The following is a 27,602-nucleotide window of genomic DNA, read 5'->3' on the forward strand; positions in this document are numbered from 1 at the left end:
TTGTTTTAAAACAACGTTTACCCACAGCCATTGATTGAGTAGCTCCCTTGTCATTGTCTTCCATAACTCTGACCTCATAAGGTGGCCTTCAATGGTTAGTATGAGCTTCCTTCTCTTGGTGGCTAATTTCAGTTCCTCTCATTGAAAGGAAGTTTCAGGCTAAATTGTCTGATTTTGAGGATGCTGGATGGGATCTGGAGGGGATGTACACCATCAAGGGAATTCCTATGTGTACTCTGAGCAGCACAAAAAAACCCTATAAGGTCCCCAAGTGAATACCCAAGTGCAGGAGGCCTTCTGTAGGAGCCAAAAAACTATTTCCACTGATCCTATGGCCCTGGCATGGAAGTGATAGGGAAGGGCGAGGGAGGGATTGAGAGTAGTCCCACAGCCCATCAATTCTGCTTCACCACTGCAGCCTCAGGGGGGTCAGAAATTAAAAGATGAAACATTGCTGCCAGCCACAAGCAGGGAGAGGCAGCTGCTGGCAGCTGGCTCAGGCTGTTTCTCCACAGCTTCAGAGAGAGGAGGAAGGAATCATTCATTTTCCAAGTAGCCCTTGCTCCCTTTCTCGTGTCTGCCCTTCTCCACACCTGTCACAATATTATCAGACTCAACGTACTGGCAGCCCCCCGAAGCTTTTCTTTTCTCTTTTCTCTGCCTGTCTCTGGAAAGAAAGAGGGAGCAGAGGAAGCAGGTAAACATTACAGGCACTGCTACCAGGGGAGCGGTAGGGAGGAGGAAGAAGTTGGAGCTTCCTGGCACTGCTCCATGTGTGGCTTCGACAGTGTGGTCTCCTCATTCTGTATGTGGCTTTAGAGATCTGGTGAGCCAACTAGCAACAGCTCATCCTTCCCCTTCTGCCAGCAGATAACTGAAACCATCTTCAGATGTCTGTGGATTTTGTCCCACTTTCCCTATTGCTGTAGTTTGGGGAAGAAAATGCCCCTTCAATATGGCCCAGGAGTCAGCAGATGCTGGGACCGTCCCCATCAGCTCAAATCTTTGCTGCTCAGCATTTATGCATGCTCTTTCCCAATCCCACCCTCCCAAAGTCAGGTCAGAGTCAGGGCCAGCTCTACCATTTTTGCCACCCCAAACTCAAAAAATAATAAAAAAAAAAGCTGCCCAGACTGCGCTGCCCCAAGAATGGATGGAATGCCGCCCCTTAGCAAGTGCCGCCCCAGGCATGTGCTTCCTCCGCTAGTGCCTGGAGCCAGCCCTGGTCAGAGAAATGTTCTTCCAGCCTCTGCTTCAGCTAGGTTTAGGAATTCAGTTCCTTCATTTCCTACCAAGTGTGGTGTGTCTAAAATATGGTGACACCCACTGTAACAACCACTTTGACTATGTACCTAATTATATAATGATAGGTGTCTAATGACATAACTGGGTGTGAGGTATTTTCTTATATTAATACGGCACAAGCAATCATGAAACCTGGATAATCTGCACCGTTCATGGTGCCACACAATCAAGTGGAAAACCCTAGACCAGTTTGTGATATAGACAGAATTTTGTAAGAGTACCAGAATTCTTAAATATTTAATGACTGGAAGCTATTCATGTATTATTCACCAAATAATTCTATAAAAGCAGCAAAGAATCCTGTGGCACCTTATAGACTAACAGATGTTTTGGAGCATGAGCTTTCGTGGGTGAACACTACATGCATCTGATGAAGTGAGTATTCACCCACGAAAGCTCATGCTCCAAAACGTCTGTTAGTCTATAAGGTGCCACAGGATTCTTTGCTGCTTTTACAGATCCAGACTAACACAGCTACCCCTCTGATACTTGACACTAAATAATTCTAGTGTCATTTTAAAAGATCAGGTCCTTTGCTTTAATATGACAAATGAAAATCCCTGAGGAGAAGAAATGGGAAGTACATGTGTCCAAAACATTTGACACTCACTATATAGGAGGCTTCCAGACCAACTTTCATCCTATATTGCCATGGGATTATTTGGTATTACTAAAGGCTGAAATGGGGCACAGTTTTTTTCAGCCTGGGAAGTATTATTCCAGGTCTAGAATTCACCATTAATTAGTGTAGCCATCTTTCATCAGAGAACAGGACAATGTTTTGAGTACATAGATGCTTTTTACTCACTCAAAAGCAATATCTTGGGTGATTTTGTAAAAACATTAAGAAATTTGAAGTAGAAAGGCTAGTGGATTGGAATAAAACTCAGGAGAGCAGTGTCCTAATCCTAACTCTGCCACTTCTGTGACCTGGGGCAAGTCTCTTTGTCTCGGTTTTCCCCTCTTACCCGTGGTGTGTCATGTCTGCTTAGAGACTGTAAGCTCTTTGAGGGAAAGGACAATTTGTACAATGCCTGTAAGTATCACTTTAATTAAGAATCTGCTAAAATGGCTGCTAAAATATATTCTGTAATTCCCATAAATGCCGTTTGCTATTTTCTGAAACCACTCACGAATGTGATATGCAGAACCAAGCATTTGTTTGTCTATCTTAAGGCTGTGTATTAAACATATTACTATAATATCTAGGTACTTCATAACAATAAGACCACGAGTAAAATTTTCAAGAGCCCAATGACTTGGGAGCTTAAATCCCATTGGAAATCACTTGGGTGCTTTTGAAAATTTTACCCCATGTCAAAATCTAATAATATAATCCATTTGGTTCTACAGTTTAATCAGTGATCTCAATAAATCATGGTAGCATATTCACAGCCCACGCTTTGAAATCAAAACAGACAGGAGCAGAATCATAATTAGAGAGTTCCTTAAGTCTTAGCAAGCACTCTGGAAATTCAGTAAACAAGCTAGAAACAAACTTAAGTTATGGAGTCACAATATTCAGGAAAAAAACTTCACAGCACACAGGACAAATGTAAAAACACATATACACAGACTTACATGCATCAGGGAAATGTCATTCATAGCTTTTAACATCAAATAGGGCCATTATGATCATGTAGTCGAACCTCTTGCATAAAATATGCCAAAGAACCTCACCCAGTAGTTTCTGCATATAACTTCTATTTGAGCTATAGCATATCCTTAAGAAAGGTATCCAGTCTTGATTTAAAGACGTCAGGTAATGGACTAAAGATAATATCTTTAGTCCTATAGCACTAGGATGGTAAAGTAAGTTTGGAAATAGAATGAATCAGACAAATGTGGGATGTATCCCAAAATTATCCTGTCACAAACACACCCCCAAATACTCTGTCCCTGTGCATAGTGGTGTAGCCATGGTGGACAAATACTGGTTGCAGTCCATTTGCGGAAGGGGCAGCAAAAAATAGTTTCAAAGTTTCCTCCCCTTAAAAGCCAACTCTGTTTGTGGTTGTTAAGCAACAGTATTATTCTGCAGTTTTCACAGTGGATCCAGCTGCCAAAGTTACTAAGCAACATCAGTGGGCATCAATGTGTGCACTTTTGGAATAATCCAGTAATATCTATTATAGGAAGAGTGCTTCATGGGATTTCATCAAGATCTTAGCCTGGCTCTTGCTAATTATTGTGTGACAGGAAATTAGGGACGGAAACAACTTTAGGGTGATGCTTGTTGTAGGCCTTCAAGATATTATGATACAGAAAGCAAACAGACTGGTTCTGCAGTGGTTACATTAAGATTATACAATGCAGAAATTATCTCTCTTCTAAATACACCCCTCTGCTGTGTCGTATCTCTGAGTGTAGCAGATGCATAACTTTATGCTCACTATTTCCACAGAGTCCTGCAATTTAATCCATTTATCTCACAGCACCAGGCTGTGTGACATTAAGGAAAAAATGTATCCCATCTTCCTTTGACAGTATTTGGATTCTAAAGTGAAATGACCCTGAGCTAATGCTTTCCCATAAAGATTTTAGCCAGTGAATATTCTGCTCTTCTAAAAGTCACAATACATGAGTAGCCTATGGACCTTTAAGTCTACAAAGGATTTTTTCAAGTCGCCTCTTACAAATATGTAGAATAAGCTAAATGATATGTGATTTTGTGCCTCATTGGCAGCTTCCCCAGAACTATGTTGTTTACCATCTTGATGTCCTCAAATACATTGAGAGCTGTTTTGGAGTAGGTCCAAGGGTTAGGGGGTGTGGTTGATGTGTCTTAGCTCATAGCCACCTGATCCCATATGCCACTCCATCCACCTTTTGGATTACTCATGCTTCTGGCAGTAGTAAACTGCTGCGTAGAGGCTGTGCAAATATTTGCAGCTTGGCCAGACAAAGGAATTGTGCTTTGCACATGTTTTAATAGCAAATATAAAGAAGGCCTGAATCATGAACAACTACAAAAGGTTGATTTCCCTCTACCCCTCCCCCCCCCCCCCTAGTTTGTGCCAAACAAGTAATATTCTGCAAGGTGCTTTCCCCAATTCCCAATTTCAGATAGTTGGGTTTACCCACATTGATATGATAGGTGGAAAAGTGCCATGTACTGGCCTGGTGTGTGTGTGTGTGTATGAGTGAATGATGCTGCCTTTTTGTGACTGGCAAAGAGAAAGGATATGGTACCTGCCTACTACTAGTGCTAGCTGTAGGTGTTTTCCTAAGTTCCAGTAAGAGGCCTTTGGTTTTACAGGTGAAGAGAGAGAGCTCACACATACATTTTAGATAATTTTATTGTCTGCCAACAATGAACATTATGATGGCCCAACTAAAAATCAATAACTAAAGGGGACATTTTTCAGGTAAAGTGAAGACCCAAATTTCATAAAATAAGCTTGATAAAATAAAACATTGATAAAATAAGCTTTCACAGAACCTAAACCAGGAGGTGAAGCCCAGGGCAAAAGTGGTTTTAAGCAACTTTTGTTCCCTCCAGTTTGTAGGCTCCTGTAAAGACCCAGACCAGCATTTTGTTGTTCTCGTTTATGGCAGCCCATCCTGAGCTCCCTGTGAGCTGTGGCACAGAATCCCCATGGCACTATGTGCTACAGAACCACATGCCAGGGTTTGCAAAAGAGAGTAGGGAACATAGTCACTTATGCCTGCACCAGGGAATTCTCCTCTGGTCAGTAGCCGTGCACCAGCGTATAGTGGTTAGAGTTGGGGACAAAAATGGTACAGAAGCAATGGAATTCATTTAGGCCTTGATCCTGCAAATACTTTGTTCAGTCAGATTGCTTATATGCATAAAGTTATTAAATTGCATATTTGAAGAACCAGGGTCATTTGCAAAATCCTCTGGGATGAATTCAGTTATGCGTAACTGTAGGAAAAAGAGCATTTTTTGACAGCTACCCAGTGAAAGTCCTGCCACTTGTTCTTCTTTAGATAGCATGCATTTAACAATGCAAAAATTAGTACAGTAGTGCAATCCCTCAAAATGCAATAAATGACAGTTTGTTATGTCATGTGGTACCAGCAAGAACCACTGCTCTGTGTGGAAGCATGTTCACCGCTTGCAGTTCTAACTAATGAGAAATTCATTGGCTGTTGCTGTCAGCTGCCTTTGTGAACACCCTTTTTGTGTGCACTTCCTGGAACAGACAGCAAGCAGTAATAATAGCAATTAACTTGCACCGTAAACCAGTCCTTCTTGCACCATCACATTTCAAAGCGTTTTTGTTATAGGCCTCCACCTTTCAAGATGATTCATTGGAAAATTACTCCAACATACAGCCTGTGCCGGAACGCCTACCTTTGGCAGTAAACACTTCTGGGAGTTTCTGACAGCAATGTCAGAAAATGTAAGACAAACTGAAAAAAGACAAAGAAGCAAAACAGTGAAAATACTGATTTTTTTCTATTAAAAAAAATCACCACATGGTTAATATTGATACAGTTTCCCCCTGAGTAAATCTTCAACGTGAAGAGAAGTGCCAGTGTTATAGATGGAGAAGTAGTATACATTGTGATGAGGAGACAAACGTTTTCTGAAATGGTATTTGTGTAATAGAGTAGCATTTTTTTTAATGAAATTGCAAATCCATAATGATCTCTCATTTGAACAGTACAGAGAGAGAGAGAGAAAGAGAGAAACTGGTTCTCTTTTGTGCCTGGAGTGGAGGCAGAGTTGTTTGTTCAGCTGGTTATGTGTAAATTAAGGTGGGTGTGTAGCTGAAATAAGCCTAGGTTTCATGTGATTCTGAGTGGAAGAGGAGGTGGGAAAAGAGCTGGAGGTTTGCGAGGTGCAGTGAAAAAGAATGGTTTAAAGACAACAGTCTGAAGTGTCAGTAGTTCCAGAGCAACTAGACTTAATCCTGGAATGTAAGTGCAAAATAAAGTACTCTCTTTATTTAAGGGGACAAATGATTTTATTGTACACCAGAAAAGGACTCGAAAGGTTTACCAGGCCAGCTTTGTACTAGCAGCTACTTTTTGAAATGTGAAGTGTTAAATTACATTTCATTATTAAAATTATTTATTTAAAGTTGTTCAGTGATATTTAGGAACACAGGAAGGATACACTATATTTTAACTGAGCTAATATTTAATGTATGGACTGAGATTTGTTTTATTAGCATGCTTTTAATATTCACTTGAAATACAATAAATATGAAACTGTTTAGAAAGAACACTCAGTTTAAGACTAGAGTCGTGACTTGCATTGAGGAAATATTTTAGAACTGTATATGGACTCAGATATATGTAAACTAAACCCATTGGAATTATATTTTAATTTGCAAAAATGTCTTAACTCAGCAATGTATACTTCACTTATTAATGTAGAGCCTGTAGGGACTACTTTTACTCCTAATTTATGGTAGATTTATTTTAACTCCTAGATAAGGGATGATATCTGAGCTGAGAAGCCCAGACAGCTTTATATTGCAAGGAAAGAAAAAATAATTAAATATTTTATTGGGGATTAGTGATTAGAGTTTTTAGTACTTATATGTCAGATGCATTTTCATGTACCTTAACTGCTGTAAATTCTAATGAGGTCCTGTAAGCAACACTGTATTATTTTGGTTGTAATAGTACCTTACAGTTTTAGTCTCCATTAGTAGTTATTGTGCTTAACAGTACTGAAGTGGTGTAACAAGCCTTGCAGGATATTCTGAAACTGAGTGAATTTCACCTAAAAGACATTTTAAACAACACTAACATGACACAAGGGACCAAAACAAGGGAAGAATTGAGCCCAAAACTCTGTTCTTGATGATGATTCACAATGCTGAAGGGGGGTGGGAAAGAGGAAATGACATGAAGGTCTCAGTTAAGGCCAATGGGCTAAATCCTGGTCTCAGGTGTGCACTTCTCCCACAGATGCTATTGCTGTGCACATCCATCAGAGGGCAGAATTGGGAGCTTTGACTTTGAACTTCCTGGCTTTGTCATTTAGTATCACAATCTCAACATTATCTGAGTACAAAGCCAGCTGTGTTCCTGCAACAGAACAAACTGCGGGAACAGTAAAAGTTTTTGGTCAGCAGCGTGGAAACATCAACAAAGTCTTCGCTTGGGGAATGAATTAAACAGTCCGTAGTGTCTTGGAGGAGTTGTTTAAGCAGTTTGTTAAGACACTGTTATATGTATATATTTCAAAATATATTATAATATTTACCTGTTACTGGGATGGCTTAATAGGACCCTGTTTCAGAAACTTATCCTGTGAGATTGGAGAGGCAAGGTGGGTGAGATAATATCTTTTATTGGACCAACTTCTGTTGGTAAGATGGACAAGCTTTCAAGTTTACGTAGAGCTCATCTTCAGATTTGGGAAATGTACTCAGAGTGCCACAGCTAAATACAAGGTGGAACAGATTGTTTAGCATAAATTATTAACACATATTTCAAGGGACCATTCAAGGTGAATTGGCCCATTAACACCTCTCTAGTTGTGGAGGGGAGGGGATGGATTAGTGAGTTATAGATTGTTGTAATAAACCATAAATCCAGTGTCTCTGTGCTGTTCATGATTTTTAGTGTCTAGCAAAGTTATGAATTTAAGATCCCAGCTTTGTCTTTTGAAGGTGTTGTTATAGGCCTCCACCTTTTGAAGGTGTTGTGCAGGTTTCCTTTGAAGATAATGAGTGATCGCTTTGTGAAAAGGGTTCATCTGCAGGTGTTTTTTTGTCATATTGTGGGATTTCCATTTCAGATGCAGGGCCGTCCTTAGGCATACACGGCTGCGTTGGGCACCTGAAAATTTGGGGCACCACCGTAAGAGCAGGTCAGCTCCCACACACCCAGCGCGCTCTGTAGTCTCCTTAGGCAGGGGCCATATTCAGAGCCGAATGTGCTGGGGCAGCGCATTCTGCGTGAGGGAAAGGGTACAGGACTTTCTGTGGAGAACTGTGATTCTCCACTGCCGTGAGGCAGGCCGAGCAGCTCAGTCCTTTGCTGCCTTGTCTCTCTTCCTAGGCTATGAGCCCAAGCTGCCACTGTGTCTGCTGTGTACAAAGCTCTGTGTGTCAGCAATGGGGGGAGGTCCATGGGTGGGGGTGGTGGCTGTGCCCCAAGTTGGGCATAGGGGCACTAGTTTAATAATACTGCATAGGGCCCCATAAATCCTATGGACGGCCCTGTTCAGATGGCAAAATTATGAGAGTGAACATCCTCAACTCTCATTAATTTTAATGGGAGTCGAGAGCATTCATTACTCTATGATGAACCACTTTATCTCTTGGGTAAACCCATCCTGAAATTTGGTAATATCTTTGAGCCAGATCCTGCTCCCTTTGAAACCAATGGGAGTTTTGACAGTAACTTCAACAGGAAAAAGCTAGGACTCCTATTACTCTTTAAAGATATGTCTGCACAGCAGAGAAAAACCCCTGGCTGGCTGACTTGGGCTCATGGGGCTCAGCTGGTGGGGCTGTTTCATTGCTGTGTAGTCTTCAGGACTCCGGCTGTAGCCTAAGCTCTGGGACCATCGCACTTCACAGGGTTTTAGAGCTCAGACTCCAGCTTGAGCCCGGAAATCAAGTCTGAGCCTGTAGAGGCCAGCTGCAGGCTTTTCTTTGCTGTGTAGACATACCGTAAGGGCTTAATCCTGTGCTCATGGAGTGGGTTCAGGCACTGTACATAAGCACAGCACCAAATAACTTAAAACCCCCCTCCACTTTAAAAAAGTTAATATTCTATCATGGTAATAAAATACCCTAGAAGCTTATGGCATTTTATGGACTACTAGATCCCAATTCTTTTCTTACACCCACATACTGCCATTCACTTTAGTTAGCTACTCTTCCTTTATTGCGGAGCATGCGAGCAGATTTAGGCCAACAATCTGGAATTTCATCATAAGACAAAAGTAATGAGAGTATTTGTAATATTGTGGTGAGGGTTCCTTAGGGAATATTAACACCTGCGTTTTAAACTACTGGAAACGAAGTCTGAACATAGTCTGCACATAGTCTGAGTGTCATGAGTCAATCGTAATAGTGAACTGATAAATTAGGAACATGAGCTGGTAGTAACCCCTAAGCAGAGAACAATTCCATCCTTTTATTTTATTTTTTTAATCTCCTCGTGTAGATTGGATGAAGAAAGACCCAGGTCTGCACTTTTTACTCAGGGAAATAATCCATTGGTCTTCAGTTCTGGAAGTCAGGAGTAATTCCATTAAAATCAGTGAAGTTATACTGGTACAAAATGGTTTGAAATGAAGGTCCTGTTTGTGTGAAACTGGTATGAAATTAGAGTCAGGCCCGCTGCCTGTAAGTGCAGTTTTGTCTAAGTGAGGACAGCAGGATGAGACTTAGTATTAAGGATGTGAAGACCAAATGTTTTTATCTAAAGCTCAATGGAAAAATAGTACTTCTAATGTAGTCAGTTGATATTTAGAATTCCAAACTCCATATGAATTCAGGGTATTATAAGAATTTTTTAAAATGATTTGAATACAGTTAAAACCAAAAAGTTTCAAATGAGCTGTCCATCAGAACTAACTTTGGCAAAGAAAATCCCTTGCCACTCAGATGATATACACAGTGCTTGTGGTAACTGAGAAACATAGCAACAAAATTGTATTTAAAGGAGAGCCTGCCAGCTTCAGCAAAAACAATGTTGAAGAAGAGATCAGGGAGGAGCATCACAGAAGGAACCCTTAGAAAGCTATTTTCTCATGATGTGTTTGAGATGAAGATTCTTATGAGCCTTAATTTTAGGAGAAAGAAGGATGAGGAAGCAAAGTTTCAAATCACTTGGTTATACAATGAAGGTTTACAGTTTTTCATTTCTTTTAGTTATCTGGCTTAACCTAATTATTGTGTGATACTGGATCTCTTGCATCACAATGGGGAATGAAAACAGCCGCACAGAAAATCAGGTGGGTGTGATAAAACTTTCCTTCCCCCCTTGTCCTTACTGCCTATCTTAAAGCAAGTCTTTTCAGAGAACTGCTGTTTAGTGTGTTAAATTCTGCTCAGTTATACCCATGTAAGTCCAAGGAGTTTAATGAATGCTACTGAGGGCTGAATCTGGGCCTTAAACAATAAAATATTATATTAGTTTCCTCTTCTTTCAAGACAACTGTCTAGTTTACATGAGTTGATCCAGGCATTTATACCTTGCTCAGCACAAGAGTCCTCTAGTATTTAATTTTGGTGGAAGGTGATCTTGAATTATTTGTCTGATAAATTTACAGATGTGTTTATCCTTCAAACATTTTATTTTTTAAATCACAGCAGTGAAAAGTACCTGTAATCTTTCCCTTTGCTAAATATATGGCTAGTTACATTGGCTCTAACTCCAAGGGCTGCTAATAGTGAGTTGCAGATGCAATTTGGCCCATTAATTACATGTGAGTAAAAGTTGTGATTGGCCCTTGCTCCAGGAGCTAGAGATCACCGGAACACAACAGCTCTCTGACCATGCCGCATTTCTCCCTTACGCTGGGGCTGGGAATGATTCATAGACTCATAGACTCTAGGACTGGAAGGGACCTCGAGAGGTCATTGAGTCCAGTCCCCTGCCCTCATGGCAGGACCAAATACTGTCTAGACCATCCCTAATAGACATTTATCTAACCTACTCTGAAATACCTCCAGAGATGGAGATTCCACAACTTCCCTAGGCAATCTATTCCAGTGTTTGATTACGCTGACTCTATATGTCTACACTGCAGTAAAAGACTGGCACCTGGTCTGGGTCAGCTGACTTGGGCTCACAGGGCTCAGGCTGAAGGGCTATAAAACTTCAGTGTAGATGTTCAGGCTTGGGCTGGAGCCTAGGCTCTGAGACCCTGCAAGCAGGGCAGGTCCCAGAATCTGGCTCTAGCCCTATCCTGCAATTTTATAGCCCTGCAGCCCAAGCCCCGAAAGCTTTTAGCTTTATTGCCGTACATCTCTGTCCTTGGGATATCACCTACTGACTGGCCAAGTGAGCTTTCCACCTGCCATGTGCAGCTGGAGTGGTACTGAGCAGGCAGGACAGATGCCAGATCTGGCCTAAACAATTCGAAACATTGTGACTTAAAAACAAAAACAAAAGGATACAAGCCCAAGTTATTTTCTGGGTCTCCATTAACAGAAAATGCACTATTAGATAGAGAAAATTACAGGTAATTAGAATGGGAGGAATCACTGAAATCTGCAAAGCATCCATTGAAAAGATTTGTTATGTTATCATAGGTTATCATAGGTTATTAGGGTTGGAAGGGACCTCAGGAGACCATCTAGTCCAACCCTCTGCTCAAAGCAGAACCAATCCCCAAATGACCCCCTCAAGGATTGAACTCACATGTTTTGCTTATCCAGTGATCAAAACTAACGTTTCAGTTAATAAATGTTTAACTATATTTGTTTCTAGTCAGAAGTTGCTGGCACAAATAAAGTCATCCTAATACCACCCAACGAAGGAACACAGCAGGTATTAGACAATGAAAATGATTTGCATGGTTTGTGTTTCAGCATTTTAACATAAGTTGTGGCTGTTTGTTTGACATGCATGACCTTTTGGCTTTTCTTTTCTTGACGCTGACTGCAAATTTAGTAAGAGCCATGTATTTGTTTTCAGCAGGTTGTCAAAAAAAAATAAATCAAAATCTGGTTTCTTTTGAACATGTGTTTAGTTGTTCAGTAACATTCTATGCTATTAGAGAAATGTCCAATGCTAGTATGTTATTGCATGCCAGCTTTCCTTCCACTTTTTTATTAATTAAGATGGAGAAATTAATTTTGTTGATGGAGCCCATACCAATTCACATGTAGTGTTGATATATTTATCAAGTAGCAACATCCCAAAAGTCCAGCACTGAGCTGTGTCATGAATAAAATGTACAACCATGGAATCAGAGATGGGAGACTATACACTAAATTTAGCACTGACTTAAAAGTTAGAAGGTCTGTTTATTAATTCTGAGCACCCAAGACTGAGCTAGGAGCTTCAGAAAAAAGGAGTAAAAGACTGTCCTGCTCAAGAGAGTATACAAATCTACATTCAAAAAACACACAACAAGTGATGGTAATAAACAGAAAGTAAAACAGAAAGTTCTAGATTTAGAACTGAAGTTGGCATTTTTGAGATTCGAGTTGGTTCTGGCAGTGCATGAGTTCTCAGCTGCTGTGTGATTTTAACAACCCCATTCCCACTCCCCATCCTCTGGTCATCCTAGAAACAGGGAAAAAGTTACTTTCAGAAAATTATTCATGTTGGTGGCATAGCATATTTGGCTTCCACTGAGTTAGAAATACAGGGATTTTAAAGTCACGTTTCCTTTGAAAAGCAACAGTTCAAATGAAGGGGAAATTGTGTTGTTAAATTCAAGGAGAGTTAGTGACAACAAAAATTTTGGCCCAGATTGTGCAATTAAGATCCAGCCCTTATTAGTGTTATGTTCACAACATGCACACAGAGAAGTTAAATAAAAACATAAAATACTCTTGCTGGAAGGTTGCAGCGTAACACCATTTTATTTCTTAAAATTCAGAACAACAATCCACAAGGAAGGAAGGAGGGAGGGAGGGAGAGGGAGAGAGTGAGAGAGCAGGCCTCTCGATAAAACACAGGCACACCTCATCCCACCAGACCTTTTGTCTGGCTGTAGACAGAGGATATGTCTACACTGCAATTAAAAACCTGTGGCTGGCCCATGCCAGCTGGCTTGGGCTTGTGAGGCTTGGCACAAGCCCTGCGAGCTCAAGTCAGCTGGCACAGGCCAGCCGCAGTATTTTTAATTGCTGTGTAGACATACCCTGACTGTTGTAGGTACAGATGGCATCCTTCCCTATAGAGTCCCCTAGCCTGCAAGTGTAACCCATGCCTGTTTGGTATGGCACTAGAGATTGATGAGTCTTTTACAGCCTTGCTAAGAGAGACACGTCTTGTAGCTCATGCTGTAGACCAGAACAGGCTCCCTATGGCATGCGTGCCGAAGGCAGCGCGCGAGCTGATTTTCAGTGGCACTCACACTGCCCAGGTCCTGGCCACCAGTCCAGGGGGCTCTGCATTTTAATTTAATTTTAAATGAAGCTTCTTACACATTTTGAAAACCTTATTTACTTTACATACAACAATAGTTTAGTTATATATTATAGACTTATAGAAAGAGACCTTCTAAAAACGTTAAAATGTATTAATGGCACACACAACCTTAAATTGTGAATAAATGAAGACTCGGCACACTAGTTCTGAAAGGTTGCTGACCCCTGTAGATGCTCATATGTTAAGCTCCAGAGATCCCAGCCACTGACCACTGGGATCTGTCAGTGTTACGCAATCAGGACCAGGAAACCCTTCACACTTAAAGTGATAGCTTGGGATTTTAACACAGTTTTCAGTACACTACACGTAGCTGCAACTGCAGAGTCACCCTTTCCAAAGGGGAAAGCTGCGCAAGGCACAATGACTTCTGGTGCTCCAGGAGAGCCCAGTCACTGTGCTTCCCATTACGCATTTAAAAACACAGCCACTGTCACTAGGGTTGCCAGCTTTCTAATTGCACAAAACCAAACACTCTTGCCTTGTCCCACCCCTTCTCTGAGGTCCCGCCCCTGCTCATTCCATACCTGTCCCTCCGTTGCTCGCTGTCCCCCAACCTCACTCACTTTCACCAGGCTGGGGCAGGGAGTTGGAGGGAGGGAGGGAGTGAGAGCTGTGGCTGGGGGTGCCGGCTCTGGAGTGGGTTTGGGGTATAGAAGAGGGTTCTGGGATGGGGCCGAGGGGTTTTGAGTGGGGCAGAGGGTTGGGGTGTAGGAGGGGGTTGGGATGCAGGCTCCGGGAGAGAGTTTGGGTGTGGAAGGGGGTTCCAACCTGGAGCAGGGGGTTGCGGTGCGAGGTCTGGGAAGGAGTTAGGGTGCAGAAGGGGGGTTCCGACCTAGGGCAGGGAGTTTGGAGTGTGGGCAGTGGTGAGCTGGAGCCAGTACGCACCAGTTTGCACGAACCAGTTGTTAAATTTTGAAGCAGTTTTAGAACCGGTTGTTAACCCGCTTCCCTGCGAGGGGCGCTGCAGCTTTGATGGACTCCAGCCGGGAAGTGATGTAATTCCTTCTCCAGCCGCCGGGGGTGCTGCGGGAGCCATGTGGGCCACCGCCTGGCCCTGGGCATGGGCCCTGTTGCTGCTGCTGCTCCCCTGGCCCTGGGGCTTCCGCTGCTGCCTAGTGGGTCCCTGGCTGCTCTGCTGGGCCTGGACCGCGTCCTGCTGCTTGGGCTGCTCCGAGCCACTCTCCCCATGAGTACCCGCCATCCTGCCCGCAGCCAGCCCCTGTCTCCAGCCAGCCCTGCACCCACTGTCCGCAGCCAGCCTCTGCCACACCCCCTGCCCTGTCCACACCCCACCCCACACCCCCTGCCCGCAGCCAGCCCGCTACACCGCTTGCCACACCCCCTGCCCTGTCTCCAGCCAACCCCCGCTGCCCAAATCCAGCTAGCCCCAAACCCCTCTGTCTCCAGTCAGCTCTGCACTCCCTGCCTTTCCTGCAGCCAGTCCTGCATCCCCTGCCTCCAGCTAGCCCTGCCCCACACCCCTGTCTGCAGCTGGCCCCACATCCACTGGTGCCCTGCAGTTCCCAGGGCAGTAACCCTGCACACCTGCTTCAATGAGGGGGGCAGAGAGCAGTTGGGACCCACACATGTGCAGACTCTAGGGTGATCAGATAGTAAATGTGAAAAATCGGGATGGGGGTTGGGAGTAATAAGAGCCTGTCTAACAAAAAGACCCAGAAATTGGGACTGTCCCTGTAAAATCAGGACATCTGGTCACCCTAGCACACCCCTAGGGAGTGGCATGGACCCACACATGTGAAACAGAACTCATTTCTAGTTCAGGCCCATCTTTTTAAAAAATAACTTTAGATAGAGTTAACATACATCTGTATTTTCCCAGACACGTCAGGCTTTTTGATTCTTAAGTCACCATCCAGGAGGAATTTTTAAAATTTTAAAAATTCCTCCTGGGAAAATACGGACATATTTTTTATTGTTAAGTATGACTCCCAATGACTCAATGCATTGCCAGTTCTTATGGAGAAAGATACAAAAAATACAAACTGTGTCACATTCCTTAAATCAGAACCTTTTATAGGGAAGCCGTTGTTAAGATTTTGGCAGCTCATCACTGGATGCGGGCTTCTGCCTGGTGGCACTTACCTCAGGTGACTCCTGGTCATCAGTGCAGTGGGACCAAGGCAGGCTCCCTGCCTGCCTTGGCTCCGCACTGTTCCTGGAAGCAGCCGACATGTCCGGTCCCTACATGGTGGGGCGAGGTAGCTCTGCGCGCTCCCCAAGGCTGCAGGCACCATGCCCGCAATGCTCATTGGCCGCAGTTCCTGGACAACTGGAGCTGCGGAAGCGGTGCTCAGGGCGGGGGCAGCATGCAGAACTTTCCTGATTGCATCTGAGCCTAGGGGACACAGGGACATGCTGACCACTTCCGGGAGTGGCACGGAGCCAGGGCAGGCAGGGAGCCTGCTTTAGCCAAAAGAGCCAGATTAGCAGTTTCCGGTTGAAAATCAGACGCCTGGCAACCCTATATGAAGTCAGACTTGCTGTTTTCTGTTGTCATACATAACACAAGGTCCAAGAAGCCCAGCATTTTCCAGAATTTCCAATGGGCGACAGACAGCTGCACAACAACCAAGTGATGTAGATCACATAGGCAGGTGAAAAACAAAAGCATTTACCAGAAATGTGAAAGCAGTTCTGTAACTGTAACGCATTTGTCCCAAAGTGAAATTAAGCATCTGCTATATACGTTCATGCAGGTCAGGGCTGAAGCACACTGGTGGGTTGCTGTGAAGAAGCTCACGTTGCCACTGCCTATGCTGCACCTGTTCTGGGGATAAATAGTTCAGACTCCTCAGTAGCACAGAAAGGTCATAGAAACCAACAGTGCAAGGAGTGCAACCTTTGGGTTCAGACTGCCATTGCTTTTTCTGAAAGGAAAAAGAAATATGGTGCATGATAGTGAGATTAAGACAATGGCTAAGTATGGAAGCACAGCATTTTTTAAGTTATTTTTTACATGCGCAGTTAGAGATTTCTAACGTATTACTCAAAAGGATGAAAATAACATGCTACTGTAAGGTTATAAAATAAAAGTCTCTGAGCAGATTTTTAAAATTGCTTTTGCTTTCTTGTTATCACAGTTGCTTAAACTTTGTCCTGTTAGTGTCAATTATAAAATGGTAGGGAAAAACCTCTATGATAATTATCACCCTCAGCAGGGAGGCTAAAGACTGAAAGATTGTGAAAGCTGAATTACTTTACCCACAGAAGTTGTCCCCACAAGGTTCCTTTTAAGACACATTGATATGAAGTTTGAGTTGATGTTATTATTTATTATTTATTTTTATTAGCGTATTTGCATTACCATAATGCCTGTGAGCCCTAGACAAGGACCAAGGCCATTGTACTTGGGCCACAGACAGAACAAAAAGATCCCTGTCCCCAGAAAGCTGCCACTGCCTTTGCAGTGTTGGTAGAGAACTTCTCATGTTAGAGCTCTGTCAAGCAGCAACTTCTGTGTTCACTAGAGGCTTATCTTCACGGTGTGTTAGTGCACACCATTGGGGGTTTGTGTTCTAGTGGGCACTTACTGGCCATGTGGACTCTGCTGAGGTGCACTAAAAGTTTCCCAATGTGCTTCTCCTTGCTCCAGAAGTTGTGACCTGGAGGCACTGACCACTTGCAGCAGCACTCTCTACCCCCCACCCCGCAACCCTACCCTCAGACTGGTGCAGAGAGGAGGCCTGGGTGTGTGTGTTGGAGAATGAGCCCACCCTGCACTCACCCCACGTGTGAGGTGGGCTTGGTTCCCTACTCTGGGTGTTGCAAACTGGCTCATGGAGTTGCAGTGCTGCTCTGGTTTGGCCTGGTCACAGGGCTGCAGTACCCTGAGTAGGTTGCCGAACCCTCTCCGATGGGACAGGAGCTGCTGCTGCTGGGTGAGTTCTTGGGCCTTCCCCTTTATGCTGGGCTAAGATTAAGGTTATGGTGCTGCAGCGAAGGATGCTGCTGCAGGAGGAGGAGTTCACCCATCGACACGGGAGGCTATACCTGCCACTGCTCCATTGGTTATTGCAAAATCACACAGCACAATAAAATCTCTTCTGAGGCACTGACAACACCAAAGAACTCAATACTAAAAATACCATTTACCTGACAGAGGAGATTGCAGTAAAGTAAAATGACCTTGCCAACAAGTATGGGACAAAAATGCAAATAATGGACCTGACCTTGCAAGGAGCTCTGCTCAAACAATTCTCTACCACCGTTTTCACCAAGTGATTTCTAGGGCGGTCAAGTGATTAAAAAAACTAATCACGATTAATCACGCTGTTAAACAATAATAGAATACTATTTATATAAATATTTTTGGATATTTTCCACATTTTCAAATTTATTGATTTCAATTACAACACAGAATACAAAGTGTACAGTGCTCACTTTATATTTATTTATTATAAATATTTGCACTGTAAAAATAAAATAGTATTTTTCTACTCACCTCATACAAGTACCATAGTGCAATCTCTATCCTGAAAGTGAGAACAGATGTGCGCATGGCACTTTTGTAGCAACATTGCAAGGTATTTATGAGTCAGATATGCTAAACATTCATATGCCCCTTCATGCTTTGGCCACCATTGCAGAGGACATGCTTCCATGCTGATGACGCTCGTTAAAAAAAAAAAAAAGAGTTCATTAAATTTGTGATTGAACTCCTTGGGGGAGAATTGTATGTCTCCTGTTCTGTGTTTTACCTGCATTCTGCCATATATTTCATGTGATAACAGTCTTGGATGTTCCAGCAAGTCTTTTTAAGAACACTTTTACCTGCATTCTGCCCCATATTTCATGTTATAGTAGTCTTGGGTGATGATTCAGCACATGTTGTTCATTTTAAGAATACTTTCGCTGCACATTTGACAAAACACAAAGTATGTACCAATGCAAGATTTCTAAAGATAACTACAGCGCTCAACTCAAGATTTAAGAATCTGAAGTGCCTTCCAAAAGCTGATCAGGATGGGATGTGGAGCATGCTTTCAGAAGTCTTAAATGCAGAAGCTACAGGACCCAAACCACCAAAAAAGAAAATCAACCTTCTGCTGGTGGCATCTGACTCAGATGATGAAAATGAACATGTGTCAGTTCACTCTGCTCTGGATCGTTATCAAGCAGAACCCCCATCATCAGCATGGATGCATGGCCTCTGGAATGGTAGTTGAAGCATGAATCTTTAGCGCATCTGGCACTTAAATATCTTGCAATGCTGGCTACAACAGTGCTAGGTGAACACCTGTTCTGACTTTCAGGTGACATTGTAAACAAGAAGCAGGTGGCATTATCTCCTGCAAATGTAAACAAACTTGTTTGTCTGAGCGGTTGGCTGAACAAAAAGTCAGACTGAGTGGACTTGTAGGCCCTAAAGTTTTACATTGTTTTGTCTTTGAGTGCAGTTATGTAACAAAAAAAAGCATGCGCTTTCATGATAGAGATTGCACTATGGTACTTGTATGAGGTGAATTGAAAAATTCTATTTCTTTTATCATTTTTACAGTGCAAATATCTGTAATACAAATAATATAAAGTGAGCACTGTACACTTCGTATTCTGTTTTGTAATTGAAATCAATATATTTAAAAATGTAGAAGAACAGCCAAAATATTTAATATATTTCAGTAGATATTCTATTGTTTAACGATGTGTTTAATCATGATTAATTTTTTTAATTGCAATTAATTCATAGTGTGTATTAACTATGGTTAATCAACAGCCATAGTGATTTCCCATCTACATGATCAACACAACTATGTTACCAGAAATCTTTTTCAAGAATCCCTCTAGTAACTTCTTTCAGGCCAGTTTTATAGTGTAGATGGAACGTTAATACACACACACACACACACACACACACACACACACACACACACGCGCGCGCGTGCACAGGCACAGGCACAGGCACAGGCATTCCTGCCTAATAGCTGTTAGGGTATTAGATTAGCATTTCAAGCAAGTGGCAGTATCCCACTTTGTGTATTTGGATGCACTGTGAATAGCAGCCAGCTCTTTTCACAAGAGCTCTGCTACAGTTTTAAGAATTTGATTTAATTTGTAAGTATAACGAGAATACTGACGAGTGCTCTACTATTCTGAGTTTTGGATGAACAAACTTTCCACTACCCTTTTCTGCAATCAGTTCAGGGCAGTATAATGAGCAGTGTACTGGCCGCAAAGTATCATGTACACATTTTTTTCACTTGATAATAGCCTGCTAAGTCACACATGTGCAAACCATTTGGCTGAAAAGACGTGTGGCCTGCTGTCTTTAACAGTTAACATGTGTTACTCTCCCTATTTGGTCAGCTTGGCAGTAGTTTCTGAAATCTGATTCCTAACACCATGGGGATGACCTTTGGTCCACTTCCCAGCATTCACCTGCAGTCAGATTGTTCACCATAAGCTACTTACAGAGGAAGTTGTTGACTTGGAGTGAATGAACTGATGATTCTAATAGACAAACTTTTAAACCAATCTAAGAAATAGTTCATAGTTCACGTTAGAAAAGAGCAATGGAAGATATGCAGAAAATAAAAGGTAAGATCTGGTTTACTGATTAAGAACGAAGCTTTGTTCCATCTCTTTTTCCCTTTCCCAATAAACACAAGGAGCTATTAGAAATGGAAACTTAGTGTAACTCTTCAAAGGTTACTTTCAACTACAGTCAGAACTATGGCATGTTTCAACAACTCCATAAAAGGATGTGTGTTTAATGTAAGAATGTATCATAGAGGAAGATTTAAAAGAAAGCAATTTCATTCATTCAAAGAAAAAAAAAATAATGCCCACCCATCCCTTGTGTTTAAGTACAAATTCCTACTTTTAAAACAATCGTTTTAGTGGTGCCTTATCAAGAGTGTACTGATCTGTTGGAGAAACTGTCAGACCTCTTGGAATTTTGTAATGCAATACCATGGCAGCAGCTAATGCTGTTGCTAGGGCTTTAAATCAGACTGGGAGATTCAATGAGTGTTCAGGAAACCATGTTGTGCATAGAATCCAATGTTGTATTAAAGTAACTTTTTGATTCAATAATGTTTGCCATAGTATAACAGTGAATTTTACTGGATCATTTAAATCTCTTGGCTTCTAAAATCATTTAATAATAGACTATTCTTGTAAATCATGGGTCTCTTTAGCCCCTGATCAAACAGACTGCACCAGAAGAAAATTATTGGGATACTGAAAGCTGATCTTTGTACATTTGCCTTGTGCTTTCATGAAAGATCTGTCCTTTTGCAAGGATTAAATACAGTCCCTATTATATTTCCTTTTCCAGAAGAAATACTTTTACTCCCTTAAGTATAATACAGGCTTAAAGAAAAATGCACTATTGAGATATTTGCTGTTTCTTCTGATATGTCAGTATCTCTTAACTGTAACTTCTTTCTGATGTAATGGGTTAAAAACTATTTTTAAAATTGTCTCATCAGTGATCATTGAATAAAAATAAAGAAAATGTCATGCTCCACTGACTGGTTAAATGTTTCTGTGGAAATTTCAGTGTCAAATCACTTCAGAGATTTCAAGAGGTCAAACAATTTCATGTGTGCTTTCTTTTAGTGTCAGCTCTCTAACTGTACATTTTGTGTAATGAGCTCTATTTATGGTGGAATCTGGGCCTGTAACTTTCTACCTTAATAAGAATGTATTGTGGAAAATATCTAGTACAGCAATTTGTTTGCATATCTTTGTGATTGAATTCTGAACAAATTGACAAAACAGTCGAATTTTGTTTCTCTGCTGCTCAGCATAGACTCACAAGGTGCATATTCTTTTATGAGGGAAAAGTAACAGTGAACTAGAAATCTGTTAACACAAATCTACTTTAAAATGCAATTCTTGATCACTTAAACCAAAAAGGGAGCATTGCCTTTTAAAGACCTACACCTTGATTGTTATATTTTTTTCAGATCCTCATAATAGGCCCTGTTAGATATTGAATATTAGATCTTGAAATTTTAGTTGCCTGGCTACGTGTTCTTGCCTAACTAGATGAGAAGTGTTTTTTATTTTCCTGTCATTGATGAGAGTCCAGACACTTGCCAGTGTGGGAACGTGAGGGCAAGAATGAGATTTGCATTCAAACTGCTCAGTACCATTGAGCAAATATATACATCTGCCAAAATTATTCTGTTCCCAAAGTGTTCTGAGAAGCAACAGATTTTCTAGAAAAATTGGATGTACACAACAGTGCTATGTGACACCATACAGGGTCTGGAAGAATCAGGTTGTGATGCTGCAAATGCGTAACATGGATATCAACATTGTTTTTCATCAGGAATATTTACTACTAGTATTACGTGTTTTGTTGATGATACTTTGATAATTTTGCTATCTGACATGCTGATGACTAAGAATTTTTTTCAATACTATAATCAGGTCAACCCTATTTATTAACTTCAGGTTAATCATGCTACTTTCAGGATTCATTGGCTTTGAGTGTAAATTTAGAGAACGTAAGTTGTTTCTATATGTAAGTGGGGGAATGGTCCCGCTATTGTGGGGAACTTTCCTGGCTTCTGCACTACCCCGGTGAAGTGGGCTAGCGAAAGGATCTGAGTCCTCGCTACCACTTCCTTTACCCAGAGACCTCCTTGCCCTTGAGGACTCCCCTTCCACTCTCCCGTCTGGCAGAGTCGTCGTAACCCCAACAAGGCTGGGACCAGGATTCCTGGGAGGCTCAACCCCCAACTCTGCTGTGGTCACCCAGGACAGGGGCTAGGGTGTCCCCACTCCGGGGTACTCTCTTTGCACTGCGCACCTCCCTGACCCACTGATCACATCATACAGTTTAAAGCAAATATAAGTTATTTAATTAACAATTAATTTTAAAAAAGAATAAGGAAAAATGGGAAAGGTGAAAGGAAAAGACATCACCCTGCTCTGTGGCAGGGACCATCACAAACAGTGTCTCTGGACATCAGGGCACTTCACAGTCTGTTCCTTGTAGGTCCCAGGCCTCCTTCTCAGGCCCTGGCTGTGCTGCAGGGACGCTGCGGGTCACATAGTTGCTCTGGTGGTGGCCACACTCTCTCAGGCTCTGGGTGGCAGGACCCTTCTCCCCTGTATCACCCCTGCTTTGTCAGGGTTATGATCCCCCTCCAAGTCTGGCCTGCAGAGCCTCTTGGCTGAGACATCTCCCTGTGCTGGGCCCACTGCCCAGGGTCCCCCTCGCTCTCCCCAGCTGCTCACCACACCCAGCTCCGGACTGCTCTAGCCCCAGCTCCACACTGCCTCAGCACAGCTGCTGCTGCTGCTCTGCCTTCAGCTCCCTGGGCTGCTTCTCTGTCCTCCCTGGCTCCAGTTGCTACAGCTCTGCTCCCAGGACAGGTCTGCTCTGCAGGCTGCTTCTGTGTCTCTCTCTCAGCTTTCACCTGCTTCCTGGGCTGCTTGTCTGACCGTCTGGCTCTGGTTGCTGCAGCTCTCCTCCCAGGGCAGGTCTGCTCTCTCTGGGCTGTGCTCTGGCTTTTTGGGTTGCAGCTCTGCTCCCAGCAGCTTAGCTTGGGCCCCTACTCTCGCCTTAGCTCGGCCTCACTCTGTCTGACCCAGGCGATTTCAGCTCACACGGAGAACGGGATCCACCCTGGCCTTCTGTCTCTTTGATTAGCCTGCCCACCCTGTCAATCAGGCTGACCTGGAGCATTGGCCTCTCACCATTGTTCCTGGGGACTGTCAGTCTCAGGGTCCTGATTTGCCATCGATCCCTCCCCTTTAGTGCTGAGAGCTAGCAACCAAAACACCCCCACTGAACGCTAGTTAGGGGATAACAGTCCCCTTACATATAGGAAACAGTTTTGATAAACAGCTTTGTATGTAGGAGACATCCCCCATTACCCTGTGGCATTGAAAGTGGGATGACTTCAGGTCAGTAGGACACCAGGATTTGTAATTTGAAAGAGACCTGTGAGTTAAAGAGCTCTTGTGAAAGAGATTAATTAGGAAGGAGAAGTAGATATCAGGACCGCAGTGAGTTAATGCCTTAATTCGTCACTGCATTCCTCTCAACCTCCCGGAGCCTGAAAATGTGGTGCTGAAAGCTACAGGTGGTCCATCTGCATAGACTGTTGGTATTCATGATTTGTAAGGTGAGCCAAAAGGCTTAATCAGAATAAGGCCCCATTGTGCAAGGTGCTATACAAACACACAGGGAGACATGGTCCATGTACCAAAGCACTAGTACAATTGAATAACTTTTTAAGTAACCTCAGCTTCCTGATTTAGCATTCTGATATGTCTCAAATTTAACCTGGATGGTCATTGTGAGCAACTGTTTCTCCACATCCAGTACCCACAACTGTGGAATATCAATTGCCTCAGTTCTCTCTTCCATCCTGGTCAACATTGATATGAAGGCATTGGGAGATCTGGGGAGACGACACAGGTTTTAAGGCCAGCAGACAACAGCCATATCTATCTACATTATACACAGAGAGAATAGTCTCCCTGCTTTCTTAGCTGAAGTCAGCACCTTGATTAAAGCAATTGACTAAAATTGATCCAAGGAAACATTAAGGTGATGTTAGAAGAAGAGGAAAGTACTTAGAAGAACAAGCTTCCTCTCCATAGGCATGAGCATGTCCAGGCACACCCTAATGAAAGGGTGGGAAAACTATGGCCCAAATCCGGCCCCTCAGGGCTTTGGACCTGGCCCGTGGGACTTGCCCCCCTCGTGGTGCTGCAGAAGTACCTGGCACCACATCCCTGGATCCCCGATGGGGCACAGAGGTTCTGTGCATTGCTCCAGGCACCGCCCCCGCAGGTCCCATTGGCTGGGAACGGGGAACCGTGGCCAATGGGAGCTTCGGGGGAGGTACTATGAGGCGTGGCAAGGGCAACGCGCCGAGCCCTATGCCTTCCCCCGCCAGGAGCTGTGCAGGGATGTGGTGAGCGGCACATTGTGGGGCCAGGGCAGGCAGCCAGGGAGCACTCCGCTGCCACCCCGAGCTATTTAGGTAAGCGGCGCCGGCCTGGAGCCTGAACCCCTCCAGCACCCTACCCCCCAACTCCCTGCCTGAGCCCTCTGCTTGTACCTCGCACCGCTCCTGCACCCCAACCCCCTGCCCTGAGCCCCCTTCCTGTACCCTGGACCCCTCCTGGACCCCAACTCCCTGTCCTGAGCCCCCTGCCGCACTCCTCCTGCACCCCAACTCCTTGCCATTAAGCCCTCTGCCTGCACCTCTCACCCCAACTCCCCTCCCCTGCACTCCTCCTGCACCCCAACTCCCTGCCCTGAGCCCCCTGCCTGCACCCTGCACCCCTCCTGCACCCCAACTCCCTGCCCTAAGCCCGCTGCCTGCACGTCTCACTTCAACCCCCTTCCCTGAGCCCCATGCCTACGCTCCGCACCCCTCCTCTGCCCCAATCCCTTGCCCTGAGCCCGTTCCTCCACACCACACCCCCTCCCACACCCCGCACTCCCTCCCGCACCCAAACCCCTGCCCCGGCCCTGCATACAATTTCCCCATCCCAATGTGGCCCTTGGCCCAAAAAATTTGCCCACCCCTGCCTCAATGTCTCAAAAGTAAAAACTAAAAAGGGGCTTTGCATTTTAATTTAATCGCATGACACACTCTTTTAGTTTTAAAGTGTGGATTGTTGTATTATGCAACAAGCGCTGAACTGCATAATATAGATGTTGTAGAAATGTATAGAAAGCCCAGATTCACTCGCAGCGTGCCACGGCCGCCCAGAGGGAGGGGCAAGAGGGGAAATTTGCCCCAGACCCCAGGCCCCGCAGGGGCCCCCATGAGAGTTTTTCATGGCCCCTGGAGCGGGGTCCTTCACTCGCTCTGGGGGTCCTGGAAAACTCTCACGGAGCCCGGGCCCCTGGAGCTTCTTCCGCTTTGGGTCGTCATCAGCAATTCGGCGGCGGGGGGTCCTTCCACTCCAAGACCCACCGCGGAAATGCCCAGAAGACCCGTGACGGGGGGTCCTTCTGCCCTGGGACCCACTGCCGAAGTGCCCTGAAGACCCGCGGCGGGTCCAGCACTTTGGCGGTGGGTCCCAGGGCGGGTCTTCAGTGACAATTCGGTGGCAGGGGGTCCTTCTGCCCCGGGACCCGCCGCCGAAGACCCCAGGCTCCCTGAATCCTCTGGGAAACCCTGCAGCATGCATCCCCACTACTGCGGCGCCGCATTACCATTGGTCCTCCCCCTCCAACTACTATTATAGAAAATTATTTGACCTATATAGGTGAGCGCGTCAGGCGTGCCTAGTGCAGTGTCTACAATGTTTGTAATCTTTCTCACATGTACTCTACTGAAATAGCAAGACCATGGCTTTACGTTTTTAATTCAATCATATGATACTCCGTTTTAATTTTAAAATATGGATCGGTTCATTGTTAAGATAAGAAAAGGAGCGACAAACTGAACTATAATGAATGTGCTGATAGTAGTGCAAATACCTCCGATTCCTCAGTTAAGAACTGTGTCTCATTTTTTAAGTAAAGTTTAGTTAAGTTTTAATTTCTTTAGTTTGTTTGATGAATAAAAATAATGTCCTTTATGACTGAATGTTCGTCTTTAAAAAAAAAAATTCCTTGAGTGCACACCCTAATGAAATGTGCTGCACACACCTATGGTAACACTCCAAACTATTGAAAGCATCTGCACAGCAATTATTAGATTGATCTATTCCCTTGGGGTTCTTTTATGTTCCTCTGTGCTACTGGAGGCCCAAATAGTTGTGGCAGCAAAAAAAACCCACATCCATCTGTGAGTGGCCAGAAGATTACGCTCCATCCGATTTGTGACCACGTTTTGATTATTGCAACTCATCATATCTAGAAGCAAACCCATAGACATTGAAAAAACCTACAGCTAGTACAAAACACAGCAATTTATTTGCTTAACAGCACAGCCTGCTGTAAGCATATTACCCTGGTACTCTACTCTCTGCACTGCTTTCCCATTTAATTAAGTCCAGTTCAAGGACTGACTTTAGAATAATGGTGCAAAGATCTCCAAGAGATTAGCCCTGGCTCTCTGAGAGCTCCTTTCCTTCCATGACCATAACTGTTGTGCAAGATTATGTTCCACTGGAACTATGAAACTGTCAACCAGCAGAGGAAAGGTTCATGAGTGTGGTTCATTCAGGTGGGCAGGACCTAGGCTATAGAACTTGCTTCTGCAAGAGATGAGATGAAGACAGAGGTCACAACTTCCAGAATTAAATGGAAAACACATTTCTTCAATATTCCTTTCTCTCCATGAATTCTTTACACACACATGCACGTAAGTATATGCACTTTTGTTGGTAGAAAGAGATTTTCTTTTTAAATCTTGGGAACTACTCAGATACTGTAGTGATAGAAGCCATATACATAACCAGACAGATGAAAACCCTACAAGCTGGATGTCCATACACACAATAAACAACCTAGAGCCATCAGTTTATCCCGACTGAAAGGGTTGTGACAAAGATGAGCCCCACAGCACTCTTTTGTAAACAAAACTGTGTACTTTCCCTCTAGGGATAGGAAGATGATGTGCAAGTTTATCAGTTTTGCACTGAGCCCAAAGGATGTTGACTATTCTTTCTTTCCTTTATGCTTTTAGTATGTCCTGAATGTTTACTTCTTCTTTTCAGTTGCTTCTTACACGCACAATTTTTTTTTTTTTTTTTTTTTTTTTTGGCCACTGGGTGTCTCTGGCTCTCTGCTCTGACCCTGAAAAGTTTGTGTTGCTGTGACAGCACAGAGTATTAACGTGAAAAGTCTGTGTTGGCATGACAGCACAGCATGTTAACATGGAAAGAAATGTGGTTTCATATGCAAAATCTTTCTGTAGTTAAAATTTATCAATTTCATTTGTCAATGAAGAAAATACAAATACAGAAACCCAGAACGAGGAATCAGTCTTGTATACCCATGGGATTCCACGCAGATGCAGGGGTTTATAATCAGTGGTTGCTGATTCAGAATTGGGCACTTTGGGCTGCACCATCCCAGGGGGCTCATCAAGAAGCATTTTGCCTTGGGGAGGTAGTTCCTCCCAGAGCATCTTGGTGCTTAAAAGATGCGTACCTGCCTATGTACCACTTTTGGGGATTCAACTTACCTCTCCTCCCTCTATCTTATGCAGCCAGCCAGATCTACTGACCCCATAGTGAGTAGCAGGTCCAGAAAAATGGCCCCATGTCCTCTCTGCTCATTGCCTTTGGTGGCCTTTGCATGGATGGTGCAAGGTGTAGGAAGGCTTTTTGCACCCTCCCTTAACTGA

At 43.6% G+C, this 27,602-nt stretch overlaps 1 protein-coding gene across 7 annotated transcripts in view; it reads left to right on the forward strand.

Moving 5' to 3' along the window:
- TACC2 (transforming acidic coiled-coil containing protein 2) overlaps positions 1 to 27,602 on the forward strand; it is a 226,270-nt gene that overhangs the window by 16,306 nt on the left and 182,362 nt on the right. For all 7 annotated transcript variants that reach the window (XM_030569225.1, XM_030569228.1, XM_030569226.1 and 4 more), the window contains exons 2-3: positions 10,122 to 10,204; positions 11,686 to 11,745. In XM_030569225.1, the coding sequence (XP_030425085.1) occupies positions 10,172 to 10,204; positions 11,686 to 11,745 (93 nt within the window). In that variant the 5' untranslated portion in view covers positions 10,122 to 10,171. The remainder of the gene's footprint in view (positions 1 to 10,121; positions 10,205 to 11,685; positions 11,746 to 27,602) is intronic.

This window comes from Gopherus evgoodei, chromosome 7, assembly GCF_007399415.2.
Source record: "Gopherus evgoodei ecotype Sinaloan lineage chromosome 7, rGopEvg1_v1.p, whole genome shotgun sequence".
NCBI lineage: Eukaryota > Metazoa > Chordata > Testudines > Testudinidae > Gopherus > Gopherus evgoodei.